Genomic DNA, 23,689 nt, shown 5'->3' with positions numbered 1-23,689 from the left:
TTACTTTCTATACCGTCAATATGAGAACTATTTCATGACACCACTCGCAAATCCATCTTCTCAGTTACCGCCTCCTCTTTGTGGAATGCCCTTCCACTTGACATTCGATTACAGAACTCCCTCGAAAAATTTAAAACTAAACTTAAAAACTTTCATCTTTAAAGATGCTTTCGTTCTCTAGCATCAGCCTCCACTTTCTAACTTCCTGATTCATATATAGTTTTGAAATATCTAACACTTCTTCTGCATTGATCCCCCTCCTATTGTTTTTACCACTCTCCATTTACTGTCCTTTTTTATTAATTTTACTTCGATGTATTTTAAACAACCTCTACCTCCCCTACTATCCTTTCGTCTCATGTATGTTAATTTAAATTTGTCCAGTATTTTTAACATTTGATAAACTACCGTTTTTATTTGCTTCCTTTAATTGTTTTTATAATTTTTTTTATAATATACACCGTCTAGACCGTGTATTTTTGTAGACGATATATCAAAAATAAAGAATCTTGAATCTTAATGCTAGACCCAAAAGCCCATATACTTAATTTGAATTAAATTGAATTAGTGACTTTGGATCTCAAGTCCCCGCAGTTATTAGCTGGTAGAAATAGTCTTAGCTCATAACTTGCGAGCTATCATCGGTCCTTAAGTCTTTTTGTTATTCAGTTTAATGTATATGGAAATTTTCTTTTTTGTATCATTTTTTATATACCATTCATTTATGATTCATCTTCATAACTCCATTTTTTATCCTTATTTCAACTTTATAATGTAACCATAATAATACTTAGCTCGGGTTTATATTTTTTACCCGGCCCTCTGAACACAACGACGGAAGATCTCCGTTTCGCTCTCATTTACAGTGAGAGAGCTTCATCAGGACCAGAGTGGTTAATACTTATTAACCCTGTCCGAATGTCAGGCCTCCGTGAGGGATTTCAACTTTTTCACAGAATCGTACAGAGATCCTTCCCCGAAGCTTCTTTCAAAGCGTCTTTCATCACTTCCGGAATTAATTGGCTCTTCCGGAAGTACATTAAAGGATACCATTACTCCGGTTTTCAAAAAGTTAGATTTTTTTTGTTTTATTTCATTGAGTCCACACTTTGGACCCCTGAGGAAGACACATAGGTCGATACAATTTATTGACTGTTTTATTTTGAATTAAAGTCTGAATCGGCAACATCCGTCTCCACAGTCTCTTTGACTTTGGCTTGGACTTGTGTTTTCACTGTGGGTCAACATTTTTTTACAGGAAGGATACAGTCCAGCAAGATGTACAGATGTACCCAAGGTAACTTATTTATGTAAGTTTTACATTAGTTGAAGCTGTGGACTCGCTAAGGACCCCCACATGAGCCAGGCTTTAACACAGCACCAAACTCATGTAAAAGTACTTTAGTTGCACAAAATTGACATTCATGATGTTCCTGTCTTCCTTCTTTCAGGCTGGTTGTTTGGTGACTCCAGTGGTGGCATTCATCGATGAGACATTCCAGCCCTGCGCCAATCCCGCAGAAGTGGTAGATGTTTTCACAGTTCCCTTGGGTTATTTTCTTGAGCCGGAAAAGCACAGCTCATCCTCATTTCAAATTTGTGAGAAAATTTCACTGCCAAGTCACAGGTTTGAATACAAAGATCCCCAAAATAATAAATCATTTAAGATTTGGGGACTCACGGCCTGGTTTGCCTTGGTACTTGCTACATTAGCTCTGGGGAAAAACCCAGCATTTGATGTTGGCATGGATATTGAAGATCTGATTCCATCATGTGAACGCATTCTCATAACATGGTATGAGCACAGGAAAAGTAAATTGTAATTATGTGGCATTCTAACTAGTAAATAAATACAACCATGCATTATTTAAGTGGGTCAGTTTTAGAAATATTTTCTACAGGGTAAGTATTGAGACTTGAGCACTTGTTCTCGGACCTGATTGCCTGTCCTGAGCAAAAAGAAAAAGATGTTTCTGAGTCTTATCCTGGTTTAATTTGTACTTCTGTTTAATATCTGTTAGAAAAAGCCTTGATGCAGCAGGCCATGAGGTTTTTGTATTTCAAATGTTAATGTGTTTTCCTTTATCCTACTCTAAAATATGGCATGGCAGTCAAAATATTTACATTTTCTTTAAAATATTAATATTCCACCAAACCACAAGTTCTCAGCAGATTACAAAAAAAAGTTAAAAGTGGAGAAACCACCTCCTTACAAATTAGTTGCTAACAATACAACCTACACATAGACAGTACAACTAAAAATATATATATATATATTATATTAATAAAAGCTCTATATTTTAATGAACTTCAGCTTCAACTAACAAAAGGCATAAGAACTAGAAAATTAATCACATTGCAGCATCTTCATTCTCTTCCAAACATCTCTTCTGCCGTCTTCCACTTGGAAGTTTGATCACGTAACACCCCTTTTAAAAAATGCGCACTGGCTTCCAGTTATCCACCAGATAACATACAAACTAGGCATACTCACTTTCAAATCTCTCCTTAATAAAACCCCAGCATTTATATATAAATTATTAATTCCTTATTCTCCAAATAGAACTTTGAGATCCAACGAACAGAATTTACTAACTATTCAGTCTCTTAAGGTTATTAATACAAGACGGCAATTCATTTTCTCTGTTACCGCACCACAGACTTGGAACGCCCTTCCAGTTTATTTAAGGGAAGAGCAGGATCTGGAAAAATTCAAAAGTAATTTAAAAACATTCCTTTTTAAAGATGCCTTTGGTAATTAATTTAACAGTCCATAGGTCAAATTATTTTTACTGTATCATATTATACCTTTTATTTGTTTCCCTTTTTGTTCAACTTTTCTATATTGATTTTGTATTTCACCTCCCCTCTTTCCTTGTGTATATGAGTTTGTTAAGTTAACTTTTAATCCCAAATGTCATTATATATAGTTTTGTATTGTATTGTCTCCCATTAATTGTAATTTTAAACTGTTCATCGCTTAGAAATATGATTAAGCGATTAATCAAAAAAAATCATTAAACTTAAACTTGAAACGTCCAACGTCTGTCTTTGGCACGATCTAGCATCTTTCCACAATTTAGTATCACCAGTGCCCCGTGCCGGTCTACCGTAAAGGTGGTCTTCTGTTCCTTGGCAGAGACAGCATTGTACATTTGCTTCCTGCAGCCCAGTTTGAGGCTTTTCCTTTGACTAGTCCTGCCATGCAGAAACAGGAAGTGATCCCAGAGGAGGTGGGAGAGGCCAGAGGGAAAGCTTCAGAGCAGGCTGTAGGCAGTATATGTGCAATAGAGAATGACACGGGGACAAAATTTTTCCCCCTCCCTGCGGAACTCATTTTCCCATTCCGTCCCCGTGAGTGTTTTTTCCTACCTTGTTCCTACGAGTTCTGTCCTCATCTGCACAAGCCTCAAAACGCTTTAAAATCATGTGTTCGAGGCTTGTGCGGTTAAGAAGAGCTTACAGGAATGGTACAGGAACAGCGACAAAACTCACGGGGATGGGATGGGGAAATTGAGTTCCTGCGGGGGATGGGGACAAATTTGTCCCCATGCCATTCTCTGATGTGCAACACTGCCACTGCTAGAGACCAGTATAGTAGATCGGTGGGAGGAGGGGGTGCAGTCTCTGAATTATGGGTAGAGAGAGGGGAGTTATAGACCTGCAAGCAGAATGGGAGGGGCCACCAGTAGACTCAATGGCTGAAGTGATGATCCTGGGGAGGGAGGGAGATTATCAGTCCTTTACATTGTCTTCCATTTGAAGCGAGGATTGTTTTTAAATTTGGTTGCTTATGTTACAAGGTGCTCCCTGGTCAAGTTCCATAATGGTTAGTAGATCTTTTCTCTGTTAATAATTTCCAGCCTTCTTTACGTAATTTCACTTTTTTGGGGTATCCTTCAGTAAAGGACAGTATGCATAAAAAATATAGAGAGCGAACATTGTCATAGCAGGCTGCTCATTGGGAATTAGTTGCATTGTTTAATAATGTTATCTACATCTTATCCACATTTTAGGAATCTTTTGAAGACTTTCGTGTTTAGGAAGATTTTAGAAAAATGATATTGATATCATTATTTTGATGTTTTTATTAATGACTAAGTCTGACTTTGTAATTTATTATAATTAACTTTTTATGTACAGTTCTCTTTGCTATGTTACCCGCATTGAAGTGAAAGGTAATGTGGAATAGAAATAAAGTTTTATGTTATGTGTGTTACACCGCCTTTCTATGGCTACAGTCAACGCAGTTTATATATTATATACAGGACCTGTGGCAATGAAGAGTTAAGTGACTTGCCCGGAGTCGCAAGGAATTGCAGTGGGAAATAAATAAATAAATACCATTATTTGCGTGATTAAATATTTTATCAAAATGCAGCTTCAATAACCCCAAAAATTCTCATTCTAACCTGAAACACATTTGACTTATCCCCTTAATCAGAAATCTTGCAAAAAGCCATGTTTTGCGCATTGCTGAAATGTTTTGTAATTGGTCATTTAGGGCTCCTTTTACATTGGTCATTTAGGGCTTTAACGCGGGGAATAGCGTGCACTGAATTGCCGCGCGCACTAGACCTTAACGCCAGCATTGAGCCGGCGTTACTTCTAGAAGCGTAGCGTGGGTTTAGCGCGCACTAAAAAACGCTAGCGCACCTTCGTAAAAGGCGCCCTTAAAGAACTGAAGATCTCTAAGGAGGGAAATTCCAGAATTCTGCCCCTTTACCTATTAAAGTTCATTGTTCCTTGAGTTTCAACCAACAAATGTGCTCAGCAGGTCTAATTAATCTCAGTTCTTGTGCAGAACAGAGATTTCTTTCAGGGCAGGGCTTGCAAAAGTTCTGGGATCTGGGAGCCAGACTTGGAACGACTAGAATTTGTATTTATTTATGTAAATTTATAAATTGCACATTCATAGTGTGCTCAAGACGAAGCACAGTAAGGTATTTAACATAATAGAGGGGAGGAGCAAATAGGAAGCAACTGCTTTCCCCCTTCACCTACCCCGCTACAGCATACCTGGCAGAGAGAGGCTTTAAGCCGTGGTTGGTGGGGCAACAGGAGAGAAGCCAAAGCTACAGCTACTAAGGGCAGGTGGGATGCTGTACTCGCCCACCTACCCCAAAAAGCTACAGTCTTTAACCTCTATTGTCCACCTGCTCCTAGTAGCTGCAGTTCTAACTCCTCCCCACTGCTAGCCCCACCCATTCCCAGCAAACACAGACATTTTTTATCACCTACCCAGACACCTTGGCTCACAACCCCGTTCATAGCAGTAGCCTCTGAATCTCTTCTCTGCCCTCAAAAATAGTAGCTGCTCACAATCCTCACATGCCTCCTCCATACCCCCCCCCAACCCAAATTCCTAAAAATGTTAAATTTATCCTACCAACAGGGCTGCTAGAATATTACCTTCTGAGTAATACGCTCCTTAAGGGCTGCTTCTGCGGTTGCTAGTACTCCCAAGTATCTTCCTGACCAAGGTGGCTCTAACGGGGGCTGCCTTTTCAGATTTCTGTCTCCCTCTGCCCAGCACACGCACAGAGAACCATAGCTCTTCCCTTGCCTTTGTGCAACACACACACAGCTCTTGATCTTCCTCAAGACCACCTCCCAGCTCAAGCCCGGTAAGAATCAGAAGTAAAGAAGAATAACTGTCATCGGGCCACATCCTTCTCCTCTGCCTCTTTGGCACTAAATGCAAAATTTGAGCCAGATGGTTCAAATTTCATATTCTGTACCGAGTGACAGAAGAGGAGGCTGGGGTCTGACATACAGAAGCTTTGATTTCCTTCTGCTTCTATTCACTACCCCGGAGGGCCTTGAGGTGGGCGGGGTTGCCAACTTTTTGGCAGAGAAAAACCAGACATCTGCCCTAATCCATGCCCTTCCTGTCCCGCCCTCGTGCCCCACCCCAAGTCCCTTGCCACACCTGCTGTTGCACCCTTCCCCTCTACACACACTGTCCACCCTAGGATTGCTATCTCAGAAGAAAAAAAAATGACACATATATACATTCTAGTTCACAAATCTTGCCTGGAAGTTATGACAAACTAAAATTAAAGTTTTGAAGTCACCTCAGTAAGGCCAAAATACAATCCCTTGCTGAAAGTACACTCAGAATCTTACCAGACCATAAAACCACTAACTCACAGGACTCAAAGAGCAGCAACCTTATTTGTGAAAAGGTAGCAAAGGTAAATATTATACCGTTTTTAAAATACCAATACAATGAAAAAAACCAAACATGACTGCTATAAATCTCTACACAGAAACTGATGGGAAGAGTGGCTGGTGATTAGAAAGGAGATGAATGTGTTAGGAGTGTGTTTGGATAGTTGCCTGACTGTGGGAAAACAAATATTGAAGACAATTCAGGTAGGATATATTTTATTTATTTAAAAAATTTCTATACCGTTTAAAACTAAACGGTTTACATGAATTACATACATAAATTATAAAAGAGCATAATAAAACAAACAAACAGTCCTAAAAACATATCTGCAAAATAGCAGCAAAAGCTTGAATAAAAAGATCATGAATAATTCTTCAGCTAAACCAGAGAAAATTACTGACTAGAAAAAGGTGTCTACAAATAATTATGTCTGTAGCAATTTTCTAAACAGGCCCCTATCACGACAATTTCGTATTTGGCCCACAAGGGAGTTCCATATTTTAACTCAGGCACAACAGAAAGTCATTTTACCAGTCTGCACCAATGCCATACAGATTAAAAACCAATGTTTTCCTATTATGATTTCCGAACTGTGGTACAGGCGCTGATTTTGAGCAGGGTAAGACTATTGCAACGCTTTGTATTTGGGAGTTGCGAAAGTGAAGATGAGGGCGCTGTGGGTTGTTGGTTAACTCTGCAGCAAGGCTGGTCACAGGTACTCCCAGAATGACAGTTACACTGGTCACCAGTCCAACAAAGAGTGCATTTAAAAATTTTGTTGGAAGTACATCGGGTATTGTAGAAGCAGTTTGAGATCGGAAAATGGTATGAGATGACGCTTGGGTGGCGGGATGACAATTTCCCACTCCAGGATTAGCCACACTATGCTCTCAGTGGGGTCTGCAGGGACCTGAAAATAAGCTGAATATGGGTGGGAGAAGCTGGATGGTCATGGAGATGTGCTGGACCCGAGGGGGGGGGGGATCTGAAGGACCATGAAGATTTGCTGGAACTGGCAGTTGTCTGGAAGGTCATAGAGATGTGCTGGTCCAGGGGGAGGGAAGCTGGAGGGATATGGCAATACGTTGGACCCTGGGGTGCGAGGGTGGGGCTGAAGGGTCATGGAGATGTACTAGGAGGGGGGGGGTGAAAGCTTTGGAATGCTTTGCCAAGAGTTCTGCGCTTATGCGCAGTTAGATTGGGTTTCAAGAAAATGTTGAAAACGCAATTGTTTGTAAATGCTTTATTATGATGGGATATTGTGTGATGCAATTACAGTGGAACCTTAGTTTACGAGTATAATTTGTTCCAGAAGCATGTTCGTAAACCAAAATACTTGTATATCAAAGCGAGTTTCCCCATAGGAAATAATGGAAACTCGCTTTGATAAGTTCCCCCCCGAGGCCAGTGATGCTGCTCACCCCCCCCCACTCGCAAAGACCCCCCCCCCCCCCCGCTTGAACCGGCAACCCCGCCCGACCAACTTTAACTCACCCCCCTTCTGGCACCGGCATGAGAACCGGCATCGCTCCTCCCTGCTCAAATCGGCACCCCCCCCCCACGAGAACAGGCACCCCCTGCCCGACCAACTTTAACTCACCCTCCCCCCCCCCCCCCCTGTCTGGCACCGGCACGCAGCCCACAGGACATGCCGGTGCCGCTTGAAGATCTTCCTGCCTCTGCTGGCTTTGAGCATCCGGCTTTGAGAATCTCGGCGAGAGCGAGAATTAGAAGGGCTTGAGCATGCGCAGATGCATGCTCAAAGCCGGCAGAGGCAGGAAGAATATCTTCAAGCGGCACCGGCACGTCCTGTGGGCTGCGTGTCGGTGCCAGACAGGGAGAGCGGTGAGTTAAAGTTGGTCGGGCGGGGGGTGCCAGTTTGCGAGCGGGGGGGGAGCGATGCTGGTTCTTGGGGAGGGGGGAGGTGCTCGCAAATCGAGTCAACACTCGGTTTGCGAGACAAGTTTTGCGAGAATTTTTTTACTCGTCTTGCAAAACACTCGCAAATTGGGTTACCCGCAAACCGAGGTTTGACTGTACCTGCAAATGATTTAGTAGATAGATATTTTGGATCTTATAGTGAAGTTCCTTTTAAGTATTGAATATGTATGTACTGTCTAATATTTATGACTGTTGTCATGTAAACCTATAGGAGTTATACGGTATATAAATTTTTAAATAATAAATGCATAGTAGCAGAATACCGCACCTTGCTCATATGTGCAAAATACAGATAGACTCTCAACAAATATGAAAAAGGAACTGCAGACCAGCAATAGAGAGATGAGGGTAAAAACTGAACTGGAAGTCTCAAGGAGTCACACTCTGCATGATCCAGTACATTCCCATGACCCTCCAGCCCCACCCCCGCACACCAGGGTCCAACGTATTGCCATATCCCTCCAGCTTCCCTCCCCCTGGTCCAGCACATCGCCGTGACCTTCCAGAATACTGCCAGTTCCAGCAAATCTTCATGTCCCTTCAGATCCCCCCCCGGGTCCAGCACATCTCCATGACCATCTAACTTCTCCCACCCCTGGGTCCACCACATATTCATGACCCTCCAGACATCTCCAGGTCCAGCATATTTTCATGTCCCTTCAGACCCATCCACCAAGGCTCTAGCATATTTCTGTGTCCAGCTTCCCCCCCCCCCCCCCCGGTCAAGAACATCTCCGTGACTATCTAGCTCCTCCCACTCTCAGGTTTAGCACATTTTCATGTCCCTTCAAACCCTACCCCTCAGGGTCCAGGTCATTTTCATGACCTTCCAGCCTGCCCATCGCCCCAGGGTTCACCAGAAGCAGGAAGTTACCTCACCGAAGGTGGGACTGGTAGAAGGAAGGCCCTGATACAAGCCAGAGCAACATGTCTTAATTGCCGCCAACAATCAGGCAAGTTTAAAAGGAGCTGGGAGGGGGATGTGTGAGCAGGGGAAAAAGACTCTGGACTCTAGGCAGGAGGGGGCAGGGATGAGGGAGAGAGACGCTGGCTGGATCCAGGTGGGAGGGAGAAAGTGGTGCTGCATGCAGAGGGGGGGAGGTCATGCTTATATCCCCTCCAGTGATCATCTGGTCAGTTTGTACACCTGTTTGGCACTTATTGTTAAAACAGGTCTTGCTCCAGACATCCAAACTTTATGTATTCTTAAGTGTTCAATTATGGCAGAAAAATGTCCCAAGTCATAAGCCTGCCCTAGTCCCGCCCACACCATTCTTCCTTGAGATTTAAACGAACTACAGATGAACAACATTGAAATCTGTCAAGAAAATAGGTTTTGAAAATTAGTGAATTGGAAGGGTTTGGAAAGAAAATCATTTATCTGCTCCCTTATGTCAGGGGTTTTGGATATTTTTCTTTTTTTTTAATGAGCTTCAAAGTCTGCTGTTGCACTTGCATTGGCCTGCTAGGTTATGCCTGGCCCTGGTGTACCCCTTTACCCACTATCTTGGGCTTACACCAGGCAGTCACCTAGGAGCATACAAACAAGGGAGTTACACCCCTTTCTTCTAGCTAGGGTTACCATATTGCTCCAGAAAAAGGAGGAAGAACTTCTGGGTTTTACTTCTAGTGATGGAAATAAAACCCGGATGTTTCAATCCGCCCTTCTTTTTCTGGAGCCATATGGTAATCCTACTCCTATCCCAAGTATGAGCCCCCTTCTACCACATCAGCTTTTGCCATCATCATCCACCTTCTGCCACCCTTCCATCTGCCAATATTGTCCTTCTATCATCCTCAGCCCCCTACGGCAATCCTCAGCCCCTAGCTCCCTTCCCACCCAGTCCCCATGTTAAGTGCAGAAATTTCCTGCACTGTAGTAAAAAGATCCATTAGTGTCTTTACTACCACTGTCAGTCATATTATATGTAAAGAATAGAAATATTTTGTTGTTCAAGCATCTAGCCACAGTGACAAATTCCATCCGTCACTGCACCTTCAAATTAAATCCAGCACTAGAAAAACAAAGCTCTTAACTCACAACCTGGTTTTACAGTGCCTGAAGCTAATAGAAACCCCACTGCTCCTGGGTCACTGAAGAACAAAAGACATTCTTGTGGCAGAAAATACAAGTCAGATATAAAGACCCCCTGCCTTGTTCTTTTAAAGCAAGACTGTCATGAGGTTTTCAAGACTACAAGCAGTGGGGTTCTAAGAAGGCTGAGTTTCAAAAGCAAAATCTTAAGCATCAGAGGAAAAGGTAGCAAAATCTGTTGCAAAATCAGATTTCAATATTCTTTCTTTCCTTCTATAGTGTCAAGCTAATTGAAGTTCCAATAAGCTTTTACTTCAGATAACGGCCCTAGAAACATATACTAAATGGACTACGCTGTCTAGTGAAAGGGGAGTGATTTTGAAGGATATGCAGGATTGCAGAGTAGATTTGGTTCTCAAAAGACAATTTGAGGTGCTGGTTTTAGGCCTTAAAGGCAGCGGCTGCAACATCCTTGGTGGTGCGATCATGCCACAAGAAGCTACGCCAGAATCGGGGTGTGGAGGAGGCAGTAAGCTCCTTTCATCTGGATTATGTGGCTGATGCTATTTACGCTATGCTCAGAGTTATGAATAAAGTCTTTGCTTATACTATCTCTGCCCACAGAATGCTCTGGATCAGGCAGTGGGTGGGAGTTCCAGCATCTAAAGCTACTTTGAGAAGGCTCTCCTTTAAGGGGCAAATGCTCTTTGGCAAAGGACTGGATGACCTGATGACAAGTGTATTGGACTGTCATCCTAAATCCTTGGTAGACAGTAAACCATGAGGATCAGCTAGTTCCAATCATGGTTCCTTTTGTGCCTACAGAAGACCGCGTTATGGATCTACAGGATCTTCATCACAAAAGATCTATCAAGGATCTAGACAAAGGTATTGTAGCTCCAGGAGAGCTCAGACAACCAACACTCAGCAGCCAATTCTAAGAAGTCCCAATTATGCTGGGTAGGCATCTGAGCTCCCCCACATAGGAGGGAGACTTGCTGAGTTATGGGAGACCTGGGTGCTGGACATAATTCGAGAGGGCTAAAAGCTCAAATTTTATCGCCCACTCAGGGACCTCTTGGACTCTCCAGCAGAAAGACCAGAGAAAGCTTCCAAGATTGACAGTGTAAATGCTGTTACAAATTGGAGCCATAGAGCTGGTTCCAGATGCAGGCTCAGGGAGATGCTCTAGATACATCATCATGCCCAAGAAAGACTCAGGCAATTGGAGGCTAATCCTTGATCTCAAGTCGGTCAATGCAGTCTTGAAAGTTCCCAGATTCTAGATAGATGCTGGAAGTGCGGTCATTGCGTCAGTGAATCCGGGTGAATTTTTGACCTCACTGGATCTGACAGAGCTTACTTGTATATTTCCTTATTCCCAGACTGCAGGAGGTTTCTCAGGTTCCATGGGTTATAGAGCCATTTTCAGTTCTCGGCACTGCCTTTCAGTTGGCAACCAAAGTAATGGATTGAATTGGATTTTATTATTTGATTTACCACTATTGACATAAGTATTTAGTAGTGTATTATAAAAATCTTATTAAAAATGTGATACAATTATATCACAATCAGTAAAATCGCCTACTCAAGGCAGGAATCCAAATTCAGCCTTGCTTGGATGATTGACTGGTTAGGGTGCTGTCCTTGCTGGACAGCCATCAGTTAGTTGCTTAGGTAGTCCAGCTCGTACAGGATCTGGGGTTGATTATCAATTTCAGAAAAAGCCACCTGGAACCAATCTAGTGTCTGGAGTATCTTGGAATGTTCAACATGGCAGAAGGCCAAGTGTTTCTTCCAGAGCCACTCAAACTGAAGCTCAGATACCAGATCCTAGACATCTTGGCAAAGCTGACTCCTACTGCTTGACATTGCCTCCAGACTCTGGGATCTATGGTGGTGACCAGACAGGTGATTCTATGGACAAGAGCACAACTTCACCCCCCTGCAGAGCTCACTGCTGGCACATTGTCTTCTCAGTTGGACTCACTCCAGAAGAAGTTAGTCTGGACAGTAGAGGCGTAATAGAGCTTAAAATTGTGGTTCCAGCTGGAGTCATTATCTAGAGGCCTTTCTCTCCACATAGAGTTGTGGGTGATGCTAACGATGGATGCCAATGATGGATACGGCTGGGGTGGTCATTGCAAGGGTCACCCAGTACAAGGTCGATGACTACCATTGCAGAAGACATGGTCCATCAACAACTCGAATTGAGATCCATTTGACTAGCTCCTCGCTTCTTCCAGACACGGCTGAAAGGCAAAGCCGTCGGAGTATTCTCGGACAATGCTACAGCAGTGGCATATGTCAACAGGCACTGGGACCAAGAATTCTTCTCTATAGCTGAAAGTCAAATTGTTTTGGTGGGAAGAAGTCCACCTGCAGGCAATAATAGTGGCACATGTAGCGGGAGTGGATAATTTCCAAGCTGAATATCTCAGCAGGCAAACATTGGATCCAGGGGAATGGTCATTGTCACATTGATCATTTAACCGCATTGTGAAGCACTGGGGGAAACCAACATTTGATATCATGGTGTTGGCAGTTTTTCAGTCGAAGATTTGAGACAAGAAGCATTGGATTGGATGCTCTCATACAACCTTGGTCAGCTGGGGCACTGTTGTATGTGTTCCCACTTTGGATGATGATAGGCTGAGTCTTTGCAAAATAGCAAACCATTGGGGATTAGTATTCCTCGTAGCCCTGGATTGACTGTGTCATCCATGGTACATGGATCTGGTCCATTTGCAGTGGGACAGCTGCCTCAGACTACCACTGCACCATGGCATTCTGTCGCAGGGGCCCATAGTATTAGACAATCCAGAATGCTTTGGCTATTAATCATGCAACCTTAGTGCAGTAAGGATGTTCAGAAATGGTAATATTGACTCTTCTCAGATCTAGAAAACCAGTGACAGTGGCGACCTACACAAAAGTGTGGAAACTTTTTTAGCATGGGTACAGGATAAGCAGTTGGATCCTTTCCAGGCTTCCATTCCTGAGGTCTTCTCATTCCTGCAGGAAGAATTGGGAAAGGGCTTGGCAGTTGGACCTCTTAAAGTTCAAGTAGATGGAGCATCTTCAGCCTCTCATTCAGATGCTTCCAGGTTCCTGAAGGGAGCACTGATGCTCCACCCTCTGGTACAGCAGCCGTTTCCAACTTGGAATCTTAATATCATATTATGGGACCTCACTAAGGCTCCATATGAACCTTTGTTGGACCCATCTCTCATGGATCTGACTGAAAACAGTGTTTTGGTTGCAATCACTTTGATTAGGAGGGTGTCCGAGCTATAGGCATTGTACAGAGAGCTTTTCTTCAGATTCACGGAAGCAGGAGTGTCTTCACACTATGCCTTTATTTGTGCCAAAGATAGTTTCAGCGTTTCATGTTAATCAGGAAGTGGCACTTCCTTCAGTTCAACTCATGGGTGAGAAGAAATAAGACAAGGTTTTGAGGTTGTTGGTTGTACGGAGAGTATTTCTCCATTATCTTGAGGTAACAAATGATTTTCATCTTTCAGACCATCTGTTTGTCTTATCCAGCGCTAATTGTCAAGGAAACCCAGCCTCTAAGGCTTCTATATCTCGGATTTGCTTGGCAATCTATTCATAGAACATAAGAATAGCCTTACTGAGTCAGACCAATGGTCCCCCAAGCCTAGTAGCCCGTTCTCATGGTGGACAATCCAGGTCCCTAGTATCTGGCCAAAACCCAAGGAGTAGCAACATTCCATGCTACCAATCCAGGGCAAGCAGTGGCATCCCCCATATCTTTCTCAATAACAAACTATGGACTTTTCCTCCAGGATATTGTCCAAACCTTTCTTAAAACCAGCTATCCTATATAATAAAAGCCTACATCGCGCATGCGCACTCCTATCCGCGTGCTTCAATGATCCGTAGGTCTGTGGCCTCAGGAGTGCGCACCTCACGGGGCGGGAAGGGAAGCCCAAAACACTCCAGCCGCAAAGGGATGCCGCGGTCCCGACTCCAAACCAGCTGATTCCAGCAGCGTGTGCAGCACTCTACACAGCTGCTTCAGGGCCTTTTACTGCCCTGATTTGCTCTGCTGCGTCTCTGATGATGTCATCATGGACGTGCCAGAGTAAATCAGGGCAGTAAAAGGCCCTGAAGCAGCTGTGTAGAGTGCTGCACACGCTGCTGGAATCGGCAGGTTTGTCGGACCACGGGAATGGAAGGGTGGGGGGCGACAAGGGACTAAGGGAGCAAGCAAGACCGAGAGAAGGGAAAGGGGGGTAAGGGAAATGCTGCTGCTGCTGCACAGGGAAGTGGAGTGGGGTGGGAGGGAATGCTGCTGCACAGGGAAGGGGGGATCTAAATGCTGCTATACAGGGAAGTAGTGGAGGGGGAGGGAATGCTGCTGCACAGGGACATGGAGGGGGAGGGAATGCTGCTGTACAGGGAAGTGGGGGGGGGAGAGAGACAGATAGATAGAAAGCCAGACAGCGAGAGGAAGGGAGACAGAAAGAAAAGAAAAAAGGCACAGGGGCAGAGAGAGAGACACAGAAAAACAGACAGACAAAGGGGGCCAGGGAGAGAGACAGACAGAAAGAAAGACAGCGGGAGGGAGAGAGACACAGAAAGACAGACAGACATATTCTAGCACCCGTTAATGTAACGGGCTAAAATACTAGTTAAATCATATTTGTCTAAGGGCTCCTTTTATGAAGGTGCGCTAGCATTTTTGCACATGCACTGGATTAACGCGCGCTAGCCAAATAACTACCGCCTGCTCAAAAGGAGGTGGTAGCGGCTAGCGCGCACTATTCCGTGCGTTAAGGCCCTAACACGCCTTCGTAAAAGGAGTCTATAATTGTTTCCAATATTTTGCCTGACACTGAAGTCAGGCTTACTGATCTGTAATTTCCCAGATCTTCCCTGGAACCTTTTTAAAAAATCAGTGTAGCATTGGCGACCCTCCAGTCTTCAGATACTACAGACTATTTTAGTGACAGGTTACAGATCATTAACAGCAGGTCAGCAATTTCATGTTTGAGGTCTTTCAGTACCATGAATACCATCTGGTCCAGGTGATTTATCACTTTTTGGGTAGACTGGATGAACCACACGGGTCTTTATCTGCCATCATTTACTATGTTAACTTGGTCAGTTTTGCTTAGTACATCTTCCAGATTCATCGAGATTTCTTTCAGTTCCTCCATATCATCACCCTTGAAAACCATTAATGGTTCAGGTAGATCTCTTACATCTTCTTCCTTAAAGACTGAATCGAAGAATTCATTCAGTCTATCCACTATGGCTTTATCCTCCCTGAGTGCCCCTTTTGCTCCTTGACCATCCAAAGGTCCCACAGATTCCATATGGTGTGTTGTGCCACTTTTAAGAGAAACCACAAACACTATGGAGTGGTGATGTTCCTGAAATAGATTTTATTGAAAATTTAAAAGTTCCAAAAGTCAACGTGAACAATCCACATAAAAGTAAAATAATCCACATAAAAACCTTAAGAACCTAGTCCACTGAGAGCGTAGGACCCAACACTGTCTGTGTTTCAACAAGATAGTCTTCTTCTTAGGGTAACATTGGAATAATATGTAAGCAAATAAGAACAGACTCTGTGTTGGTGACTCTAAGGATGCAAGTGGCATCATGCATAGGGGGGATATGGTGCAAGAGTCAAAAGATATATAGGTGACTGGTGAGATCTAAAAATAATTGAAGCTAGTGAGAGAATGTGACCAAGCTTGTAAAAGTGATGGTGATGGATAAGAATGAAGATGATGAATGAAAAGTAGCGAGTTACTCTGATGGAATATCTACGTATGGAGGTGATGAATAAAAAATGGAGTGTTATTCCCATGAAATATATATGGTTGCTGTTATGTGAAATTAATTATGAAAACATGATGGTGTGGAAAAGAAAAAAAGGAAGGGAAGAACTGCAAAAAGAAAAGGAAATAATCACTATACAGGACAAGATACATACCCTAATAGTCCTATGGTAGTAGATACGTGGAAAAACTAATCACTCCAAAAGAACTACAATTTAAAATTTAAATGATTAAAAACACCCACAACCCTAGAAAAGTAAAGGGCTCCTTTTACAAAGGCGTGCAAGTGGTTTTGCTGTGCACGCTAGCCGCTACCGCCTCTTTTTATGCAGGTGGTAATTTTTCAGCTAGCGCACGCTAAAGCGTGCACTAATCTTGTGTGTGCACTAAAAACGCTAGTGCACCTTAGTAAAAGGAGCCCTTAATGTCCCAGACCACAGTAGAAATCTCTACTTTTGGCGTAGTATAAGAGAGCCTAAGGGTAAGTTTAAACATGATGTAACAAAGAGTAAAATATGGGGGATGGTGCCCTGGGTTCCTGATTGGATGGCGAAGTTGTCAATAAGAAATGAGACCAAGCTATAGACCAGTGGTCTCAAACTCAAACCTTTTGCAGGGCCACATTTTGTATTTGGAGGGCCGCAGGAAAAATAGTTAATGTCTTATTAAAGAAATGACAATTTTGCATGAGGTAAAACTCTTTATAATTTATAAATCTTTCCTTTAGGCTAAGTCTTAATAATAATATTGTCATTTATAGCTAAAGAGACATATGGTCAAGAAACTGTTTTATTTTACTTTTGTGATTATGATAAACATGCTGAGGGCCTCAAAATAGTACCTGGCGGGCCGCATGTGGCCCCCGGGCCGTGAGTTTGAGACCACTGCTATAGACCGTTATTAGACAATCAAGTAAAATTCAGAAGAAAAAAATTAAAATGAACTCGAGGAATGTGCACAACCCAAAAACTGACAGTTTCATTTTTTAATTTGTCTACTTTTATGATTTTTGGATGTCGTCTCAAGTTTGTTTCACACATTCTTTTAAGAACAGGGGTTCTCAGCCCAACCAAGAAGAGAATGATATGATATGAATCTGAAACAATGGGCTCCTTTTACAAAGCCGCGTTAGCGGTTTAATGCGCGTAATAGCGTATGCTAATTTGCTAGCCACGCTAGCCGCTACCGCCTCTTGAGCAGGCAGTAGTTTTTCAGCTAGCGCGGGGATTAGCACGCACTAAAAAAGTGCGTGCGATAAAGCCACTAACGTGGCTTCGTAAAAGGAGCCCAATGTCAAAACACAATTTTGTTTCTGCAAATTGGCACTTAATGAAATAAGATACATTTTCCCCTCCGTATTTATGGGGGTTAGGGGCCGAGCCAGCCCGCAAATATTAAAAAACCACGAATAATATTCGGGCCAGTTCTGCCCCTAACCCCCGCTTCCCCTGGCTATTTTAAGCCCTGAAAGCCTCCCCTTAAGCCTTACCTGGTGGTCTAGGGGGTTTTCAGGCAGGAGCGATCTTCCCACGCTCCTGCCCTGTGCAGATCGCTCACAGGAAATGGCTGCCTTGAGCTCCCAAAATCTCTAGAACCATTTCCTGTGAGCGATCTGCATGGGAAGATCGCTCCTGCCCTGAAAACCCGCTAGACCACCAGGTAAGGCTTAAGGGGGGGGCTTACAGGGCTTAAAATAACCTGAAAAATGAAAATGAATTTTGTGGTTTAAAACCGCGAATAAGCGAATCCGTAGATATGGAATTTGCGAATATGGAGGGGGGAAGTGTAATACTCTTTTCAGCTACAGTGGCAAAATAACGCTCAGAATCTAGGAAGTTGGTTGGTTGGGGTGAGGAACTTTTCAGCACCTCCTTGCATTATGGGGTCATTTTACTAATGCACGCCAAATGCCGTGCAGCCCATTACATTCCTTAGCATGACATTTAGCACATGCTAAATCCATTAGCATGCCTTAGTAAAAGGACGCCTATGACTTTTTAAAATTAAAATTTCCATAAAATACAATACAATGCATCGAAACCTGAATTTCTTATGTAAATACAAAAAAGATAAACAATATAATACAAATAATACTCATTGATACTATCATAAAAACTACAATAAAGACTGTGGATGTACATCTCACTAAACAAATCCTCATATTTTAGCAGGCACAAAACTATAATAATTCAAAGGCTCCCAAACTTTTAATCGACTTTTTAACGCATTCAATCTCTCAGCAGCAACACGGTCAAACTTAGCAGTTATGCACACAGTGGGCTCCTTATACTAAGCTTTGATAGTGGTTTTAGCTCGTGCTGAATTGCCCCGCGCGCTAGACCTTAACGCCAGCATTGAGCTGGTGTTAGTTCTAGCCACGTAGCGTGGGTTTAGCATGCGCTAAAATCCTGCGTGCGCTAAAAACGCTATCACAGCGTAGTAAAAGGAGCCCAGTGTTCCACCAGGTTATATATTCAACCCTTGATACATCCTTCCAGTGTTTTAAGATCATTTTAATGGCTAAATTAAGCAATATCCTTAATAATTTTGATAAATCTTCAGATATTGGTTGTCTAAGTCCAAAATGCCCCAGCACCATAACTTCTAATGTAAATGATTCATTAATTTTCAGCAAGTTGCAGATAGTATCCCATACTTTTAGCCAATAATCCTGTATATTGTCACAGTAGAACAGTGAGTAGACTAAGGTTCCGGCATCTTTTAAGCATGACCAACATTTATTTGATTTAGCACTTTTAATTTTTGATAATTTATAAGGAGTCCAGATAGCTTTCTGGAACACAAAAAATATGGTTTAACTGCCGCTGATCGTAGTGATTTATGGATGGAATTCCAAACTTGTTCCCAACATTCCTCTAAAACATCCTTCTTTTTGTCAAATTGCCACGTGGATTCCGTTCCTTTGGGATGGGCAGAGTGAATTCATGGGTAGACAAGACCGAAGCAGCCTGTTTAGAGTGCTGCTGGCCCGACGCTGCTTAGGGAGGTAGGTAGGGCTCACTCATGGTTAGCGGGGTTTGGATGGAAGGGAGGGAAGGATGGCGGTTCGGGAGGGATGCTCGCTCAAGGGTTCTGTACAAGGTATGGGAGGGAGGGAAAGGAAGCTGGGCAAGGGGTCTGCTGCATGAGGGAGGGAAGGATAGAAGCTGGGCAAGGGTCCTGCTGCATGAGGAAAGGGAGGAAAGATGCTGCATGTGGGGGAGAGAAAGGAAAGAGGAAGAATTGAGGTGAAGGAAAGGAAGGGAGAGATTCATGTACATACCCCGAAAATAAGACCTAGTGCATTTTTTTGGGCCTAAAATTAATATAAGTCGCTGTCTTATTTTTGGGGAAACACGGTAGTAGAAGGAGGGGAAATTATACAGGGGAGCTTAAATATGTTTCATTTTTTATTAACAAAACTCAAAATAGGAGATAATGAATTAAACAGAGGATACTCAGAAAAATAAATGATTAATTAATAAAGAGAATCCAATATATGATGCAATTATCAAGATATACTAAACAGAAAATACATATTTATTAATTATAATAGGTTAATCAACTTTAATTACTTTCTAATATAATATTCAATACAATAAACAGACATCTAAAAATCATATATATATTTAAAATTCATCAGACTAACAACAATAAATAAACCACAATAGATGCTTCAAATACCTAGAAATCACACTGCCAGGAAAAATTGTGCTTGAAAGTAGACCGATATATTAATTGACAGATAAAGTGCACTTATCTGGACCAACTCCTAGAAATAGAAATGGGTAAACAGTCCCATAGCTGTAGAAACTTGTTGAACTCCAAGCAGTGGACAGGGAATGAAGTCTATCCGATAGATATAGCTGTGAGGTCCATCTGAAACACTAGGGGGTACTTTTATCAAGCTGTGGTAGGGGTTTAACGCCCCTGCCGCACTAGCCGCTGATGCCTGCATTGAGCAGGCATTAGTTTTTTAGCCAGCCATGGGGGTTAGCACGTGATGAAATGTCCGCACTAACCCCGCTAGTGCGGCTTGATAAAAGGACCCCTAGGTGTCTATCTGAAGAGCTAAAAGTCCAAATGATCCCAACTCTCAAGGAAACTCAAACGATCCAAGATAAATCATTCATAAAGTGCATGTGCCAGTGCAGGTCCATATGAAAGTGATCAGTGCTGATTTATCTTGGATCGTCTGAGTTTCCTTGAGACTTGGGATCATTTGGACTTGTGGAGGGGCATAATAAAAAAAAAATGTCTAAGTTCCCTTTTGGCCTAAGGCCTTAAACGTTGAAAGTAGAAGCAGGGAAAATGTCCATTATCAAAAAAAAAAGTCCAAAAGGAGGTTTTTTTTATAATGGCCTGCCTCTACGTTCAGCTGTTTAAACGCCCAGACCACCACTATGTCTAAACTTATACCTTATAATCAACCTAAAAAAAGCCTAAGCCCCAAACATCCAAAACAAGGGCTTTTAGGTGAAGGAGGAACCAGTCCGCCTAAAAGCTGGATTCTGTAACCGGTGTCTGTGAAAACCAACACTGGTTATAGAATCCACACCCCTTCCCCCCCCCCACCCCACGACATCGGGGCAAGAGGGAGCCCAAGCCCTCCTGCCCCGCGGCAGCCCCGAACCCCCAATGAAGGTCGGGGCAAGAGGGAGCCCAAGCTCTCCTGCCCCGAGCACCCCCGAACTGCCCGACAGGATTGGGGCAGGAGGGAGCCCAAGCCCTCTTGCCCTGGGCACCTCCAAACTCCCCGACAGGATCAGGCAGGAGGGAGCCCAAGCCCTCCTGCCCTTGATCCAAGGGCCCCCCCGATGACCTGCGACCCCCTCCACCCCCCGTACCTTCAATAACGTTGGTCGGATGGACGGTTGCCAAGCCCGTCCATCCGACAGGCCAGCCATCCATTGAATGGCTGGCCTTAGGACCTGATTGACCCAGGCGGCTCAAATCCCGCCCACAGGTGGAGCCTGAGACGCCAGGGCCAACCGGAATAGGCTGAAAAATTTGCGGCTGTACTCACTCGAGGAACGTAGGGAGAGAGGAGACATGATCGAGACGTTTAAGTATATTACCTTCCGTATCAAGATGGAAGAAGAAATTCTCTTTCTCAAAGGACCCTCAGCCACACGAGGGCATCCACTCAAACTCAGGGGCGGGAAATTTCATGGCGACACTAGGAAATATTTCTTCACCGAGAGAGTGGTTGATCCTTGGAACGAGCTCCCGGTGCAGGTGATCGAGGCAAACAGCGTGCAAGAATTTAAGAGCAAATGGGATGCCCATGTGGGATCCCTTAGAGGGTTAAGCCAAGGGAACCTGGCACCAGGAGTGGGATCCCTAGGATAGTAGACTTGGGGATGGGTCAGTAGAGTGGGCAGACCTGAGGGCTATGGCCCTTATCTGCCGTCATCTTCTATGTTTCTCTTTTCTCTCTGTGCGTTTAGAGGCAGGGGAAAGGCCTAAGCTGGTTTTAGATACGTCTAAAACCAGCTTTGATTATGGGTACTTGGACGATCAGGCTTTTTGATCGTCCAAGTAGCCATTTAGGCCACTTTTTAGACTTTTTTTTTTTTATTATGAACCCCATAGCTCTTCAAATGGATACCTATGGGTCCCTTTATCAAGCGTTAGTTTCTACAGATATGGGACTGTTTTCCCATTTCTGTTTCTAGGAATTGGTCCAGATAAGTGCAGTTTATCTGTCAATTAATATATCGGTCTACTTTCAAGCACAATTTTTCCTGACAGTGTGATTTCTAGGTATTTCAAGCATCTATTGTGGTTATTTATTGTTGTTAGTCTGATGAATTTTAAATATACATATGATTTTTAGTTGTATGTCAGTTTATTATATTAGAAAGTAATTAAAGTTGATTAACCTATTATAATTAATAAATATGTATTTTCTGTTTAGTATATCTTGATAATTGCATCATATATTGGATTCTCTTTATTAATTAATCATATTAAACTAAACTAAACCTTAAGTTTGTATACCGCATCATCTCCATAAAGACAGAGCTTGGCACGGTTTGCAGGTAAATTCAGTAAATGAGGGAAGGACATAATAAAAAATTAGAGATTATGAAGAGGATAGCTAGCTTTACATTTTAAATAGATAGCTTTATGTTTTGGAAAAAAGCCAGGTTTACAGATGATTTTATTAAAACATGTTATACTGCTTGTTCTTACAACAGGTCCAAGCAGTTTACAAATATACAATATATAGAAAAGAACTCCATTTTAAAACAGGACAGAACTTTAGAGCTAAAAACACATACAGTTACTTTCATACTTAGATACAATTTTCAAAATGCCTCTTGTAAATTACAGGATACTCGCTGAAAGACCTGTATACATGAATCAATTCAGACAAAACTGAATCTTCTCCAAACGATTCATGACCTAAATAAGTTTTCAACATAGTTTTAAAAGCCTTAATTTGTGCTTCTATTCTTAGCTCTTGTGGTAAGTAGTTCCATAAATATGGAGCAATAAAAAGAAAAGCTTTATTTCTTATGGATTCCCTTTTTGTCAATGGAAGGACTAATCTATTATCTTGAATAGATCTCAAAGTTCTTGATGGTGAATAAAGGATTGTCAGAGAGTGTAGAGTAGATAATTAGGTTGTGTGAGAATTAAAGCTTTAAAATGAATTCTATAGAAGACTGGCAACCAAAGAAACTGCCAATAGAGTGGTGTTACTCAAAAGAAGGCAGGACCAGTGTGAATATCCTGGAGGCCCTGCATTAAGAGGAATAGAACCAGAAACAGTAAGCTCTATGAGGAAAGTACCTTCAGAAAATAACCAGCTTAGGAGGGTTCGGGGGCTGGGCCCAAACGATGCAGCATAGGGAAGGGTGGAAGAAAAGCACAGAGATATTGTGAATTAAAGTAAGGGGGGGATTGAGGTCCCTAAGAAAGGGGATGGGATCACTGTTAAGTAAAGAACTGGGCAACACTAGGGGGAAAATCCAGAAGACTGCTCTAGTCAGAGAAAGAAAGAGCCCTTGTGAAAGGAATCTCAGTCATCAGTTTAAGGAGATGGGAAGTAGAGAATGATATGGGGACAAATTCCCCTTCCCCTTGGGAACTCATTTTTCCATCCCATCTAGTTCTTTTCCAGTTCCATTCCTGCAAGCTCTGTCCTCATCTGCACAAGCCTTAAACCCTTTAAAATCCTATGTAGCAACATTCTAGAGCTCAGATTGTGATGTCATAATGCCTCATTCCACCAATGTCTAAGCTCCGTCCTCATCTGCACAAGCCTTAAACCCTTTAAAATCCTAAGTAGCAACATTCTAGAGCTCAGATTGTGATGTCATAATGCCTCATTCCACCAACGCCTAAGCTCCATCCTCATCTGCACAAGCCTCAAACACTTTACAATCATAAGTAGCAACATTCTAGAGCTCAGACTGTGATGTCATAATGCCTCATTCCACCAACGCCTAAGCTCCATCTTCATCTGCACAAGCCTCAAACACTTTAAAATCATAAGTGTTCCAGGCTTGTGCGGTTAAGGCAGAGCTTACAGGAACAGCGGCAAAACTCACCGGGGACAGAATGGGGAAATTGAGTTCCTGCGGGGACCGGGACAAATTTATCCCCATGTCATTCTCTAATGGGAAGGGACCTGCACAGCTACTAGAAATTAAGGGTGTTGCTGATGTATAACTAGATTGTAAGCTCTTTTGAGCAGAGACTGTCTCTTCC

The 23,689-nt window shown here is 42.8% G+C and overlaps 1 protein-coding gene across 2 annotated transcripts in view; it reads left to right on the top strand.

The window, feature by feature from the left end:
• The window catches only part of NUDT7 (nudix hydrolase 7), a 55,174-nt gene extending 51,765 nt beyond the window's left edge, over positions 1-3,409 (top strand). For both annotated transcript variants that reach the window (XM_033943350.1, XM_033943349.1), the window contains exon 5: positions 1,452-3,409. In XM_033943350.1, the coding sequence (XP_033799241.1) occupies positions 1,452-1,823 (372 nt within the window). In that variant the 3' untranslated portion in view covers positions 1,824-3,409. The remainder of the gene's footprint in view (positions 1-1,451) is intronic.
• The last annotated feature ends 20,280 nt before the right edge of the window (positions 3,410-23,689 follow it).

The sequence above is a fragment of the Geotrypetes seraphini genome, chromosome 4 (assembly GCF_902459505.1).
Source record: "Geotrypetes seraphini chromosome 4, aGeoSer1.1, whole genome shotgun sequence".
Classification (NCBI taxonomy): domain Eukaryota; kingdom Metazoa; phylum Chordata; class Amphibia; order Gymnophiona; family Dermophiidae; genus Geotrypetes; species Geotrypetes seraphini.
Note: the sequence above shows the minus strand (reverse complement) of the source record. Positions and strands in the feature narration are given on the sequence as shown.